The sequence below is a fragment of the Silene latifolia genome, chromosome 4 (assembly GCF_048544455.1).
Source record: "Silene latifolia isolate original U9 population chromosome 4, ASM4854445v1, whole genome shotgun sequence".
NCBI lineage: Eukaryota > Viridiplantae > Streptophyta > Magnoliopsida > Caryophyllales > Caryophyllaceae > Silene > Silene latifolia.
In genome coordinates this window covers 68,581,154-68,596,350 of record NC_133529.1, presented here as the reverse complement: position 1 = coordinate 68,596,350, position 15,197 = coordinate 68,581,154, and the positions used below count along the sequence as shown (strand labels likewise).

Genomic DNA, 15,197 nt, shown 5'->3' with positions numbered 1-15,197 from the left:
TACTCTCCCACCTACTATTACTTTAATCGTAGCGAGAGGTCACATCTTGTGACTAGACCTAACAAAGCTGACTCGACCCGATAAGGCTGACCCGAGACCCGAAAATGACCCGAAATGTATCACCCGAAAGTGATCTGATAGACCTGAAGTGACCCAACCCGAAACTGACCCAATCCAAAGTGACCCGACTTAAGTGACCCAAAGTGACCCGATTGACCCAAAATGACCTAATTAAGGCAAAATCATGACCCAAAATAACCCAAACGATTCAAAATGATCCGATCCGAAGTGACCCGACCAAAAAATTACCCGACCCAAAAGTGATCCAATAAATTAATGACCCGGCCCAATGTCACTCGATCCAAGCCCGACCTAAATGACCCATTTATTAGGTCTCTTTGTGACCGTCACAAATGGGAATTTATGATCGTTGTATCGATACTACTGAAATTATTTGGATTAAAAAATAGGACAACCATCAACCACTACACTGTCAATTGGTAGCACACTAGCACTTAATTGCGTAAAAGTAGTATCATATATAGAAAAACCCACTACGTCCAATATCTCAACATTGCAATAATCCAATCTCAAGTGTTCTGTAATTTGAACAATCTGCTAAAAATGGCTACTGAAGTTCTCAAGATCTATGGCGATCGCAAATCTCAACCCACGCGCGCTCTCCTTTTGTTTTCCAAGTATAATTCTCTTGTTTAATTGTTCACTGTTTTCAAATATTTATCAAATTATTACGTTAATTTGATCGAATTTTGATTTTGTATGTAATTTATAATTAGGGTTAATGGAATTGAGTTTGAAGAAGTCACAATTGAGCTATCTACTGGCGCTTCCAAAACTCCGGAATTTCAAGGTATTGAGGGGTCGTTTGGTTCAACAAGTCGGAATGGAATGGAATGGAGTTTGATAGTAGGGTGGTATGGGTTCTAAATCCATACTTGCCTAATCTTGTTTGGTTCACCACAAGTTATAGAAGGGGAATAGAGTTTGAATCCAAGGAGGGAGGGTGGGCATGTCATAAGCTTTGTGTACGAGTTTAGAAATCGTTTTTTTTTTTTTTTTTCGTTTCAAATTGATGTCTTTATAAGTACTTCGGATTGAGAAGAAAAATTGTTGCATTCTAAATTTGTGGTCAACAGTCATGTTCGCTCGAAGTTTGACCGACTTGACTCCAAGCTACGACTTCATAAAGCGGTGATTTCTTGTACGAGATTTTTGGTTTAAAAAATCACGTCCTTTACAGAGTACTAAAGTAGTTCACTTCTAAACTAAAGAATTTTTTTATTTTTTTTTTAAAGAAAGGCGAATTTGATTTGAGTGATAAATTTTCAGCTATTAATCCAATGAAGAAAGTTCCAGCTATAGCTCATGGAGAATTTACTTTGTTTGAGAGGTGATTGTTCATTTTCTTCTTAGTACTCTATTTCATACTCCCTCATTTTTCTGTTTTCTTCGTGTTTGACGGCATGGTCTTCAACGTGATACTTTGTTCACATTTTTAGTACGCTTTTATTTTAAATTTTTTGTTGAAAGTATGATTTTCTGAAAGACTTTTGAATGATGAATATAGATACGCTATTTTATATGACAATTCATTATACGGAGTACTTTTTAGTATATTTAAGGTCAAAATATCGAAATGTTAACAAAAAAGTCAAATGGGAAGATAAGAAAAAAATGGAGGTGGTAACATTCATGGAGCTTGTATTTTGGACAATCTGAATTCTCAACTTCAGTCAAAAAGATAAGTGAAAATACTCAAATAAAGACGATAATTTGACATATATACCCAAAACCTAACTTACGATGTACTCCGTGTAGTTTTGAGATTTCCGACTTTAATTTATGGTTTCACTATATAAACGGTTTTACCTAAGACTAACTGCTAATGAATTATATGTTCTTCTCATTTCATTTGCTTATTTATTGCAGCCATGCCATTCTCATTTATCTTGCCTGCACTTATAGTGTGCCTGATCACTGGTAAGCCCATTGTTGTTTATGCTTTATATTGTCTCAGCGTATGTTATCCATATCCCTGGACAAGATCATGCCAGTTGATTCAATATCATTTTAAAATTGTTCAATCTAAGTATAAATTTGCAATATTAGTCCATGATTGCTTCATATATAATATGTCGCTCAAACTCCAATGCTTGTCCAAGTGTCGTAGTGACTATTTTGTGAAACATCCTCATGTTTACGGCTTGAAATGATTTGAACTGTGTTTCATGCTCATATATGCAAGTATATGCTTTTATGCTCACTGATTAAGGGGTTCAAACTGAAAAGGTATCCGAGTGATCTTCGCAAGAGGGCTAAGCTTCATTCTGTATTGGACTGGCATCACACCAACTTACGCCGTGGTTCAGGTTATGCATCTGTTCTACTTATTGTTTGATTTAAGTACATGTCATGAGTCATGAGTTGAACTTGAGACCCACGAAAGCAGCAATTTGTCCATGTGGCTCCCTTTACACCAAACTAAAAACCTCCTCCGTATATATACTTACGAGTTAAACACAAGCCGCCTTTTCCAGGATGGATGACACAGTACAGAAGTTGAATACATTTATCCTCCCTAGTCGAAAATATTCAAGGCATTTGGACTTGGCTAATATTGTTGTTATTGTTTGACGCAGTGACATACCTAATCAATACCGTGTTAGCACCATTCTTCGGAAAGTCACCAAATCCAGAGGGCGCAGCTGAAGGTGAACAAGCTCTAGCTTCATCCTTCTCCACAATTGAGACAGTCTGGCTTAAGAGTGACGCCAAGTTCTTGCTAGGCAATGACGAACCCTCTATTGCAGATCTCTCCCTGGTGTCTGAAATCATGCAGCTTCATGTAAATAGAAAATTTGCTTTTTCTCCTAGTGATATATCGTGCATGTCGATTGATCAAAGAGCTAACTAATAATTGATGAGTTTTTGTATGATTTTGGGCAGATGTTGGGTGATGAAGACAGGAACAGGCTAATTGGTCCGTACAAGAAAGTTCAGGAGTGGATTGAAAATGTGAAGAATGCAACAAATCCTCACTTCGATGAAGTTCATCAACAACTCTTTGAAGTTATTGCCAGCTTCAGGCAAAAGGCATAATCCACAAATCTTCGGAAAATCTGCTATAATTATACATATTGCTGTGTGATTTTACTTCGTAATTTCTGTGTGTGAGTAAAATTATTATGGACTTCGTTAATATGTGTGATTTTATTGTGTAATTTCTGTGAGAGTAAAATAATTATGGACTTGGTTATGCATGGAATTCTTGGCCGATTCCTGTTTTTTTCAAAGATGCCTTAGTTGTGACAGAAGCAGCAGCAACACTGCAACAACAACGATATTACCTTCAGCCTTGAAGCCCCTAACATCTCACGATTCGCGAGCGAGGCCTACCTAGGATAGAAACATAGTGAGGTGCCTTAATTGCATTAGATGAATACTACTCCGTATGTCGCAATGTAAAAGGATGCAGATAAACCAATTTAAAAGACATCTTACTTTATTATTATTGAATGAAAACATGGTTGTCCAATCTAAATCTCAGGACGCTCGGCTTAACTCGTATTCAGTCTCGAGATTATATTGACAGCGTTCAAAGCCATTGAGCAATTCCATTGACATAACCCTTGAAATCCAGCAAGCAGAGTTCGCTTTATGAGTTCAAGTTCATTGTAGGTTTCATCACTGTTTTGGGAAATTTCTCACAGGGCAAAAATACCACACAGATTTTTATATGTTTATTGTATGTATTTAAATATTTGAGTAAATGTTGTGTGTCTTCTTGCTGCCTTCTTTCTTCTATTTATAGCTCTTAGTGAACATGCTCCCCCGTGCTGAAATTCCACTGGCTGATATCATGATAGATGAACTATCTCAACCAAAATCTTAAGGTGATTTATTGTTAAGAATATTCCTAAATATTGTGGTTAATATTTTCATATCTTTATTTATCTTGTTAAATATTCTATACGATTGTATTCACGGTATCTTAGCTGTCGTAATCTTCTCGTATATACTTAGCTTAGGGTTTAGGCCATCTTTGTATTGTATAAATATGAGTTTCATATGATTAATAGAATCAATCTTTTCCAAAACTCTTTTGTCAATTCCTTTACATAGTATCAGCCTTCTCGATCCGTCTTTCTTGATGGCTGCCACGACTATCCCTAACAAAAACGATCCCAACACTCCATTCCTTGTCGTCAATACACATTCAGTTGAAAAATTTGATGGCTCAAACTATCTGAAGGAAATGTAGATCTATATACACTAACATACTCATATATGTCGAAATTAATTTGTCATAAAATTAAATACGGATTTTATGCATGCAAACAAATATAACAAAAGAGGAGAAATCATATCCTTACATTGATCTTTTCGGTTTAATGGGCACAAGAGAGATCACCTTTCTCTCTTGTTCTTGAGCTTTCCCTTATGGAAGAACAAAGATCCAAGTATAGGATCTCTCCCTAAGCTTTATACCCAAGGCTTTCTCTTAATTTAATTAATATTACAAGAACTAGTATAATATTAACACAAATTCTCATTGAAGACATGACATATCCGTCACAAGCTGAAGAAGGATACCATTTTACCTCACAATGTACCCACTTTTTCTCTCTCTGCAACACTATTCATGTGGTCCCCTTTCTCCACTAACCCATTTTGTTACCATTTTATCTCACAAAATATCCGTCACAAATGGTAACCCGTCACAAGGGAGACCAATTGTAATATTAATTAGGTAGAAAATTGAACCAAAATATTTATAAAACACTTATATATTTCGGTATTATTGAGGGAGAAGTAGAGAGCTTTTTATCTCTCTAGAATACTAATTTTGGATGAGTGAATGAATAATAATATTTTTACAACCTTTTGTATATTATTAGGTAAAAATTATGGAAAAAACCATCATAGGTTTTGTCTTCTCAAAACCGTGTAAGAGGAGGGCTTTAGGGGAGCCAATGCATGGAAAAATTGTTCTTCACAATGAACAATAGGCTTGCATGGCTAGTGACTAGTGTAATCATCATGTCTTCCACTAATTACAATCAACATATAATTAGCTCAACAACCCTCTAATTTTCGGCCCACTTTATAATATGGATTTCATATTATTTTTTGTCAATTGTCAATATGTCACATGTCATATGTGATATAAATTTGTTATGTATTTTTAATATATTAAAAATCAACGTATTATTAAAAATACGTCACATACAAAAATCGACTTAGTAATTTCATAATTACTTGTGCCAAAATATTTTACCATTTATAAATTACAACCGATTGTATTTATAACAATTCATTCAAATTTAATTGTTACATTAAACAATTATTTCATCCGAGTAATGATACAATTCAATTACTCAGACCGTATCTCATTTAATCACATTTCAATTTGATACGTAAATTTTACTTCCAAAATCGTCCGTCAATTTTCAAGTAATTTAATTAACTCGCAACATTATACGATTACATAAATAATCAATTAAGAGTATTGCCCTTTAGGTATGACCTAGGGGGTCAACTGATCACCACCGTCACACGACAGTAATGTCAAACTCTAGTCAGCCAATCATTACCGATATATGTTGAACAGTTGACAGTAACAATATTACTTCCCAATTGCATTCTTTATAATGAGATTTAAACACGTGATCATCATGATCAACAGTCGTGATCGCATTATTGTCGGAGGACACATATTCCAACAATCTCCCACTTGTCCTCGATAAGTGTGCGTCACCAATTCTTTTGTCCTATTACTATCTCCCACTCAATGCAAGGTGTCTTTCGGGTCGTACTTGCAAGTGATCATATCGAGAGTGGTTTCCTCGATCTGGAGAATAACTGATTGACCGGATTTATCCACTCTGGATATCTTCCGAGCGTGGCCACGCATTTACAGTTCATTACTCCTCGAGTGGCCCTGAGATATTGTTATAACCCTGACAAAGGGATGGACAATTCCTATCGCACTCATTCCCTTCGACTAGCCACAGCCATCATAACCCAAAATATGCCCATTTGACCCCATTTACGAAGGTCGTAGTAACACAAATCAAAGTTAATCTGAAACTGAGCCATCTTAGGTGAATTGTCTTTAGTCAAAAGAATCGACTCATTTGAATACTATAGCAGCTCTCGCCACGACCAGGCTATATAAATTTGCCAGAACTCTATAAGCGGTCATTAGGCCCGACAAAAAGTTCCTAACAGTCTGCCTATGTGATCGACTAGTCATCTCACATGACTCTATGGCATTTGAACTTGCCATCAATCGCATCACACTCTAGTCACTTCGAGACGTCACCTCATACAAGTGACTATGGGCGAATACAATGTTAATCCGTGTTCACTTTAACGGGGTTCAATTGTCACTACAACCCGTTTGGATGTAACAAAGTATAAAAGGAGTTTTTAAAGAAAAACTCGAACGACAAATGCGATTATCACATATGAATAGTCAATGCCTGATTACTATTTCATATTCTATAATCTAATTTGATCTTGCATGTAGTTGTTAATTTCAATTCAATTGAAATGACATGACTCATCATGTTTAGCCTTTGAGAAGGCTTTGGTTAGTAGGTTTTATCAATTTCTTGTACCTTACTCAACCTTACTACATACTCGTTTTCCTTTGTAATGTATACATTTCCATCACAAAACTTTCTGAGTACGTGTCGAGATCCAATCAAGACATAGGTCCTCTAGCCTAAGAATAGCTCCCACTGTTTTCACAGTGTGTGGGACTCATCCTCTTGCACATCTCATGATTGCAAGTGTACTCAATTTCCGTTATAAATATCTCTCATTGTTCTTTATTGCCTAGAACGATTCTAGAAAATCTACTTCTTAATTAACATAGCCGCAATGGTATCTTAACCATCCTAATATGTTTTGATTATGGTTTTGTGGGAAACCATGTGCAATCTCAATTGTCAATTGTCACTTGTGTAACACCCTTACACAAAATTGCATCATAAACACTTTGCTATACTTCCTTAATGCTTCTGCAAGCACTTAAGGGTAATCTTTATATATTAGGTAAAGATTACTTAAATTCGATTTTGAAAACAATTCATCATACTCAAAGTATATGAAGTGTTATACATCATTACTCATTTAATTGATCCGGCAGCGGAAGCAAATGGAATCAATCAAATATGTTCAATTTAATTGAACTAGTCATGAATCTTATCAACATAAGACTTCTTACTGACGCTAATATCATGTGGATTTATCTTCATAAATCCGGATATTCAAGATGTATTATAATACTCCAAAAGTCTTAAATCATTCTCAATGATCAATATGTCATCCACATATCGGACTAATTAAAATTTCCGTAACTCCCACTAAACTCCATGTATAAACACAACTTCTCGACTTATCGAGAAATGTTTTATCACATGATAAAAATGTTGATTCTAACTCATTGATGTCCTACTTAAGACCCTCTCTTAAGTTTCACACTATCTTAGGATTGCAAGAATCTACTAAACTCAAGACATGTATTGAATACATTCCTTCTATTGAAGAAGTGGGTTTTAGATTCACTCGCTATGTATTTCATAACCTCATAATGAAACACAATCCCTAAGAAGATCCAAATAGACTTAAGCATTTCAATTAGTGCAAAACCCTTTGCAACCAATCTTGCATTTAAATATCTCTTTATTAGTGCAAAAAACCTTTGTCACTAATCAAGCCTTTTATTTCGGATTTTCATGGTTCTAAGCCTTATATTGAGTTGTGACTTAAACACTCTTATGTAAGTCATATGTTCATTACTTTCTAGAAGTAATCAATTTGAATCAAACGATTTCTTTGTAAGTTATAAGCTCTTTACTTTCTTAAAAGTAGCATGAATCCATCATTTTCAACAATTTGACGAATTTAACCTCCTAGGTTTTAAAGAAACAACATCTTACACAAAACGTCTCATGTAGCCAAGAAAGACCAGTTTCTTGCGACATAACAACATCTTACACAAAACGTCTCATGTAGCCAAGAAAGTCCAGTTTCTTGCGACATAACATTCTTTGTGGCTCTTGAATAAATTCTCCCACTCTGTCTTCTAGAAATAAACTTGTATTTTAGAAAGACAGCTTCACGAGCCGCAAACCCGTCGTACTCGTGATAATTGAAAAGGGAAAAATGAGCATTTGTTTCTTGTGAAAACTTACAAACATGGTACCCTTACCATTTCATATCTCATATGATTCGTTTTAGTGGAAAAATAATTTAGACAAAAATGATGAAATCCCCAAAAGAATCAAGTAACTCAAAGTAACTTGATTGATGTTCAAACCATATCGAATAGCGTTTGATTTCTTATCTAATCACACATTATTCCATAATGCGTGCTAAGAGAGATTAACTTGTGATACTATATCACATTTCCTTTGGCTTATATCAAAGTCTTAACTTTGATAATCCCATCACGACTAAATCGTGATTCCTTGAATTCTTTGAAATTCTTCAAAGATTTCTTTATTTACCTTATTAAGTGAACATATTAGTGTCAACTTAAATCGTTGGTAAAAGATAATGATCAACCTATTTTGGATCGATGATATACAACCTCGATCACCTTTTCAACCAAAAGGCACGAGACATCTTGCTTTGAATACAAGATACGCATATACCATTAACAATCTAATGGTTTCAAGAGTACTCGATAACTCCTTGCGTTCATCATTCCAAAATTTAAGGTTTAATCTTGGGTTACCAATTTGAGTCTTGCATCATCTTCATGATATATCATTCTAGTTTGGTTTAGAATATAATCACCTTGATAATGGGCTAGCCATACATCAAATCGTGGTGTATAGGGTCACAAAGGTGAAAACCTCTTTTGTTTCTTAACAAGTTTATATTCTTATTTAGAGTTTATGCACTTAATAGTCACAATTAAGTACCACTTTAAATCCAAAAACTAGATTGAGTACACAATTACTCTATCTCTCGACTTCATTGTTGCTAGTCGTCATATTCTAATCATCCTATGTATCAAACATAATGATGAAAACCACCACCGGTTTCTAATATTGACGAAGTAGTACTAGCAAAATTTTATGTTTAATCAAATAAACATTTTAAAGAAGAAGGTCCCATTAGATGTCCCACAACTAACTTGTTGATTCTTCAATAATTTGGGGTAGTTTCCTTTCTCGTGTCCAACATTTAAGACAATGGAAACTATATCGGTCGGGATTGATTGGTTTAGCATCGTCATTCTCAACAACTTTACCTTTAACATTACCTTGTATCAATTCCATTATAATCTTTATTTCTTGAACCTCGTCGTCATCTTAACGGTTTAAGAGAATGCTCCCACTCAATTCAATGAATCTTTGCTTTGAGAAGCAAAATTGAATTCATGAAGATTACTCTTCATTTGTTCGTTTTAGTCTTAAAACTTTCATTGAAGTGGTTGCGTTATTTTGGTCAATTACGAATTCGGACAAAACTAATTACCAAAACAATTTATCGCTTCAAGGTACTTAATTCAATTAAGTATATGAATAACAATCCATTGTAAGTAGATGTGTTAGTCAAGAATCAAAAATCTGTTTGATAATGAATAACTTTTATCTATACTCTTTACAAGAGATCCTTAGCAATGGTTTATGTGAGGTTTTAGAAGCAAATTCAAATTTGTCTTTAGTTACGATGTTTTATTGGAGATTTGAATCAAAATCGAAATGATATCGTATATGAATTGTGGTAAAGAAATAGAACAATATGATAACGGAATAGTGGAAAACAAAACATTCATCGTTATATTAATACTTGTAAACAAGTATAGCATTTACATAGTGACCTCTACCCAACTATGATAAATGATTCCAAGATCCAAATTCATATTAACTTGGGCACGGGGTAGCCGATGAAACCCTTATCAATATAACTCGGTGGATTAACTCTTTAATCGATTCTACTTTTAGAACTCTCGGTCGATAAAATTACTCTAATATTTATCTATAGCCCAAAACACATCAACAAGGGCACGGGGTAGCCGATGAAACCCTTATCAATTACTTTTGTTGAGTTCAATCCAAATTTCGAATAAATGTGTCCATTATCCAAACCCACATTAACTTAGGCACGGGGTAGCCGATGAAACCTTCATCAACATGAATTCGGTGGATTGACATTTATCACCCCTTCCCCTACGTAACAAGGTTTGTACCCCGGGGTAGCCGAGTGCACTCCCTCGCGAAATAGGTTTTCATGGTTTCTACTATTTGGTAAGGCTATATCTCAATTAATTGTTTTAGCGAGAGGTCATGTCAATTTATTATCTATCACGTTTTAAGTGAACTAAAGCGGTGAACTACGATAATCCTAATTGACACGGTCGAAAAACTCGATAAAAGAAGATGCATGTTTTAGTTATGGCGATTTAGCAATGCATGTGACATAAAATAAAATGCAAGCATAAAGATAAATAAATCCTAGTATGGCCTTTCCTAAAATAGAAAAACTCTTTAACTATTACAAATTCGGAAACCAACTCCATTGGTCCCTTGAACTTCGGTTGTGACACGCATCTCGAGGTAACACCGTCTTTATATATCGCCATTCTTGAAGAAATCCGTCTTTGGGAACTCCGGAATGAATAAAATTACATAATAAATTACATAATTCCTATTATACATTTGTAACTAAAATAAAATAAATCTATTAAATTACAAAACGGTGATACGAGATCACAATAAAATTACAACCGAATCGATATTCCCATACATTTCGGGAAATACCAATTAAAATCTAAGGCCATACTAAGTAAAATTACATAATTCAAAATTACATAAATTAAAATTATGACTATCATAAAGGAAAATGCAGCATTATAATATGTATGAACATGCTTCATTTTATGCTAAATCGCTTTTAATTAGCCAATATCGTATATTACTTGGTTTTTACGGATTTGCGTGATTTCAACATTTTATAATCACAAAAATTACATAAATTCATATTTATGTACTAGTTAATTACCCTAACCACTTAGGACTCAAAATTTAGTCTTCACTAATAAATTGACCATAATTAACTCAAAATTCTAAAATTGTTCATTAAAAGTCTAAAATAACAAAAATAAGCTATTAAACTTCAAATAAATCACAAAACTTCAAATAAATCCAAAATTTGAAATTTAAACTTCATGAACATTCTGCAAAAATACCATGACACTCATAATGTTCAAAATCTTAGGTTAAAAATTTCGAAAATTTTCCGGAAAAACAATGTTGCGGTTTATCGATTTTAACTAAAATAATCATAAAACATGAGGAAAAATATATCCATTAACTTTTCAATTTTAGATCTGAAAATGATTATAAAAGGCAACATTTGATGTTTTTCCTAAGTCATAGATAATGTTTTATTAAATTTTCACTAATAATGTCACTATTTATGCTATTTTTCTTCAAAAATCCATAAATCATGCAAAAAGACTTCTTTATAGCCAATTATTTTACACACATCTTGTAAAATTGCATGTGACAACATATAAAATTTCTATGACCAGATTCGAAATTTAACTCATATTAACCTATTTTTCACTTTAAATCCGAATTAAAAATGAAAAATCCATTTTTCGAGCATAACAAGTCAAAAAATTATGAAAATTTACAGGTTATCTCAAAATAATATATGTGACAACATATCCAAAAATCACTGGAAAATTCGAAGTATAGCAAATTTTAGACCGAAAATGACATTTTTACTCATAAAATCACATTTAAATGTCATTATTGTAAATTATGAACAATAAAAATCCGGAAAATAACCAAAAAATCCTAAAACATTTTAGGACCAGAAATATTAACATGCATGAATTAATTTCGTGATATATCATAATAACACAAATTTTACAAGTTTTATTTGTTATTCTTATAACTCGGAAAAACTTTTAACCAATTTGCATGCAAACAACCGTGGCTCTGATACCAATTGAAGGAAATGTAGATCTATATACACTAACATACTCATATATGTCGAAATTAATTTGTCATAAAATTAAATACGGATTTTATGCATGCAAACAAATATAACAAAAGAGGAGAAATCATATCCTTACATTGATGTTTTCGGTTTAATGGGCACAAGAGAGATCACCTTTCTCTCTTGTTCTTGAGCTTTCCCTTATGGAAGAACAAAGATCCAAGTATAGGATCTCTCCCTAAGCTTTATACCCAAGGCTTTCTCTTAATTTAATTAATATTACAAGCACTTATATATTTCGGTATTATTGAGGGAGAAGTAGAGAGCTTTTTATCTCTCTAGAATACTAATTTTGGATGAGTGAATGAATAATAATATTTTTACAACCTTTTGTATATTATTAGGTAAAAATTATGGAAAAAACCATCATAGGTTTTGTCTTCTCAAAACCGTGTAAGAGGAGGGCTTTAGGGGAGCCAATGCATGGAAAAATTGTTCTTCACAATGAACAATAGGCTTGCATGGCTAGTGACTAGTGTAATCATCATGTCTTCCACTAATTACAATCAACATATAATTAGCTCAACAACCCTCTAATTTTCGGCCCACTTTATAATATGGATTCCATATTATTTTTTGTCAATTGTCAATATGTCACATGTCATATGTGATATAAATTTGTTATGTATTTTTAACATATTAAAAATCAACGTATTATTAAAAATACGTCACATACAAAAATCGACTTAGTAATTTCATAATTACTTGTGCCAAAATATTTTACCATTTATAAATTACAACCGATTGTATTTATAACAATTCATTCAAATTTAATTGTTACATTAAACAATTATTTCATCCGAGTAATGATACAATTCAATTACTCAGACCGTATCTCATTTAATCACATTTCAATTTGATACGTAAATTTTACTTCCAAAATCGTCCGTCAATTTTCAAGTAATTTAATTAACTCGCAACATTATACGATTACATAAATAATCAATTAAGAGTATTGCCCTTTAGGTATGACCTAGGGGGTCAACTGATCACCACCGTCACACGACAATGTCAAACTCTAGTCGACCAATCATTACCGATATATGTTGACCAGTTGACAGTAACAATATTACTTCCCAATTGCATTCTTTATAATGAGATTTAAACACGTGATCATCATGATCAACAGTCGTGATCGCATTATTGTCGGAGGACACATATTCCAACACTATCAACAATGGAGGATGCAACTCCAATCCCTTCTTGTTGGCTACGGTCTATTCGGTTATGTGGATGGTTTCGTCAGTGCTCCTTCCGCACACTTACCTTCGGCTTACAAAACCGGTACTCCCACTCCCAATCCCGTGTACAACACTTGGTTCCGTCAAGACAAGTTGTTACACGGTGCTATAGCTGGTACACTCACCACCCCCGTCGCTTCCCTTCTCACCCGTACTACCACTGCCAAAGAAGTTTGGGACACCCTCGCTTCCACCTATGCCCTACCCTCACGCGGCCACATCAAACAATTGAAATTCAAACTCAAACATCTCACCAAAGGCTCCCTCTCTGTTTCTGAATACCTCACCAAAATTAAGACCACCACCGATGAATTTGCCCTCCTAGGCAGTCCCCTCTACGTCGAAGACGTCACTGATAGAATCTTAGACAATCTTGATGATCCCCGCTATCAATTCGTCATCGACGCAGTCCATGCCCGTGACACATCTATTTCGTTTGCGGAACTTCATGAAAAACTCCTCAATAAAGAGCTATCCCTCAAAGCCACCGAACAAACCAACCTTCACCCCATCCTTGCCACTGCCACCGCCAATGCCACCCACACCCGCCCCTATTACAACCAAAATCGACCGTCCTATCCACCCTGTACCCCTGCCACTCCTCCTCCCACCACTCAATCCGCTCCCACCCCTCAATCTCGCAACCCTTACAAAGGTCGATGTCACTGGTGCAATGTACAAGGTCACTCCTTGTCCTATTGTCCCGTTTTCAAAGAGCTCTACCCCAACATCCGTGTGTCTCGCCTACCTCCCCGTACCACCAACACCCCTCCCCAAGCCCACACAACTGTTGTTCAACACACCTCGCAACCCTCTGCCTCCCCATACCTTCTTGACAGCGGTGCCTCGCATCACGTTGCTTCTGATCTCTCCCAACTGTCCCTTCACTTTCCTTATGATGGCACTGATGAGATTGTCATCGGCGATGGTTTCGGTCTTGGCATAACTCATACTGGTTCCTCCTTACTTCATTCCTCCTCTCGTGCATTTTCTCTTAATAATGTCTTGTGTGTCCCTAGTATGCACAAAAACATAATCTCTGTGTCTTAGTTTTGTCGTGATAACAATGTTTCTATTGAATTTTTACCCGGTATTTTTTGTGTTAAGGATCGTCGCACGAGGGCACTTTGTTGGAGCTTGTGTCCTCCACAATTAGTGTGATAACATTTGTAAATCTCTTATAGGTTCACAAGGGTATACTTTGTATTTTATCACTTGATTAACGATTACTTAATAAGGGTTGGCTTGCTAGAAAGTTTGACGTTATTATCATACTGATGGCGGTGATCAATTGGTCCCTAAAAGTCACACCTAAAGGATGTGTTTGAGAGATGTGATTATGGAAATGTAATCACATTGATGCCTTACATGACTAAAAGGTTAGTCCATGTATTTGACTAAACAGTTAGTCAACGTGATGATGAGACGATTATTTAATCTAATTAAATAATATTAGTTGAGACGAATTAACTGTCAATTCGTAAATTGAATATAATATGTTATATTTAATTAATGTATATAATATTAGCTTAAACGAATTAAGATGTTAATTCGTAATTAAACGTAACCAGTTATATTTAATTAGCTAATTATAAATATGTTATATTTATAGTTAATGTATATATATACGATATTGTCATAATAAATGTTGACAGACCGGTATTAATAAATCGACTGCAAGCTGTTATGTGTGGACTTATTAATACATGTCGACATAATTGACAATTGATAAAAATATACACACATTTTATACATTAAGATAATAACCAAAAATAAGAGGATTTTATCCTTATTTTGTTTGTTGGTTATTTCGGTCAAAAGAAAAGAAAAAAAAGAAAGAAATATCTTCCTCAATTCTCTCCTTACTCGGTTATAATAGGGAGATATAGGAGATCACTTCTA

At 34.5% G+C, this 15,197-nt stretch overlaps 1 protein-coding gene across 1 annotated transcript; it reads left to right on the top strand.

Moving 5' to 3' along the window:
- Positions 1-425: 425 nt before the first annotated feature.
- Positions 426-3,297, top strand: LOC141653563 (glutathione S-transferase T1-like). The gene is made up of 7 exons (XM_074461365.1): positions 426-698; positions 798-871; positions 1,351-1,411; positions 1,951-2,001; positions 2,311-2,390; positions 2,661-2,866; positions 2,968-3,297. The coding sequence occupies exons 1-7, from the start codon at positions 625-627 to the stop codon at positions 3,118-3,120; spliced, it is 699 nt and encodes a 232-aa protein (XP_074317466.1). The 5' UTR covers positions 426-624; the 3' UTR covers positions 3,121-3,297.
- Positions 3,298-15,197: the final 11,900 nt, after the last annotated feature.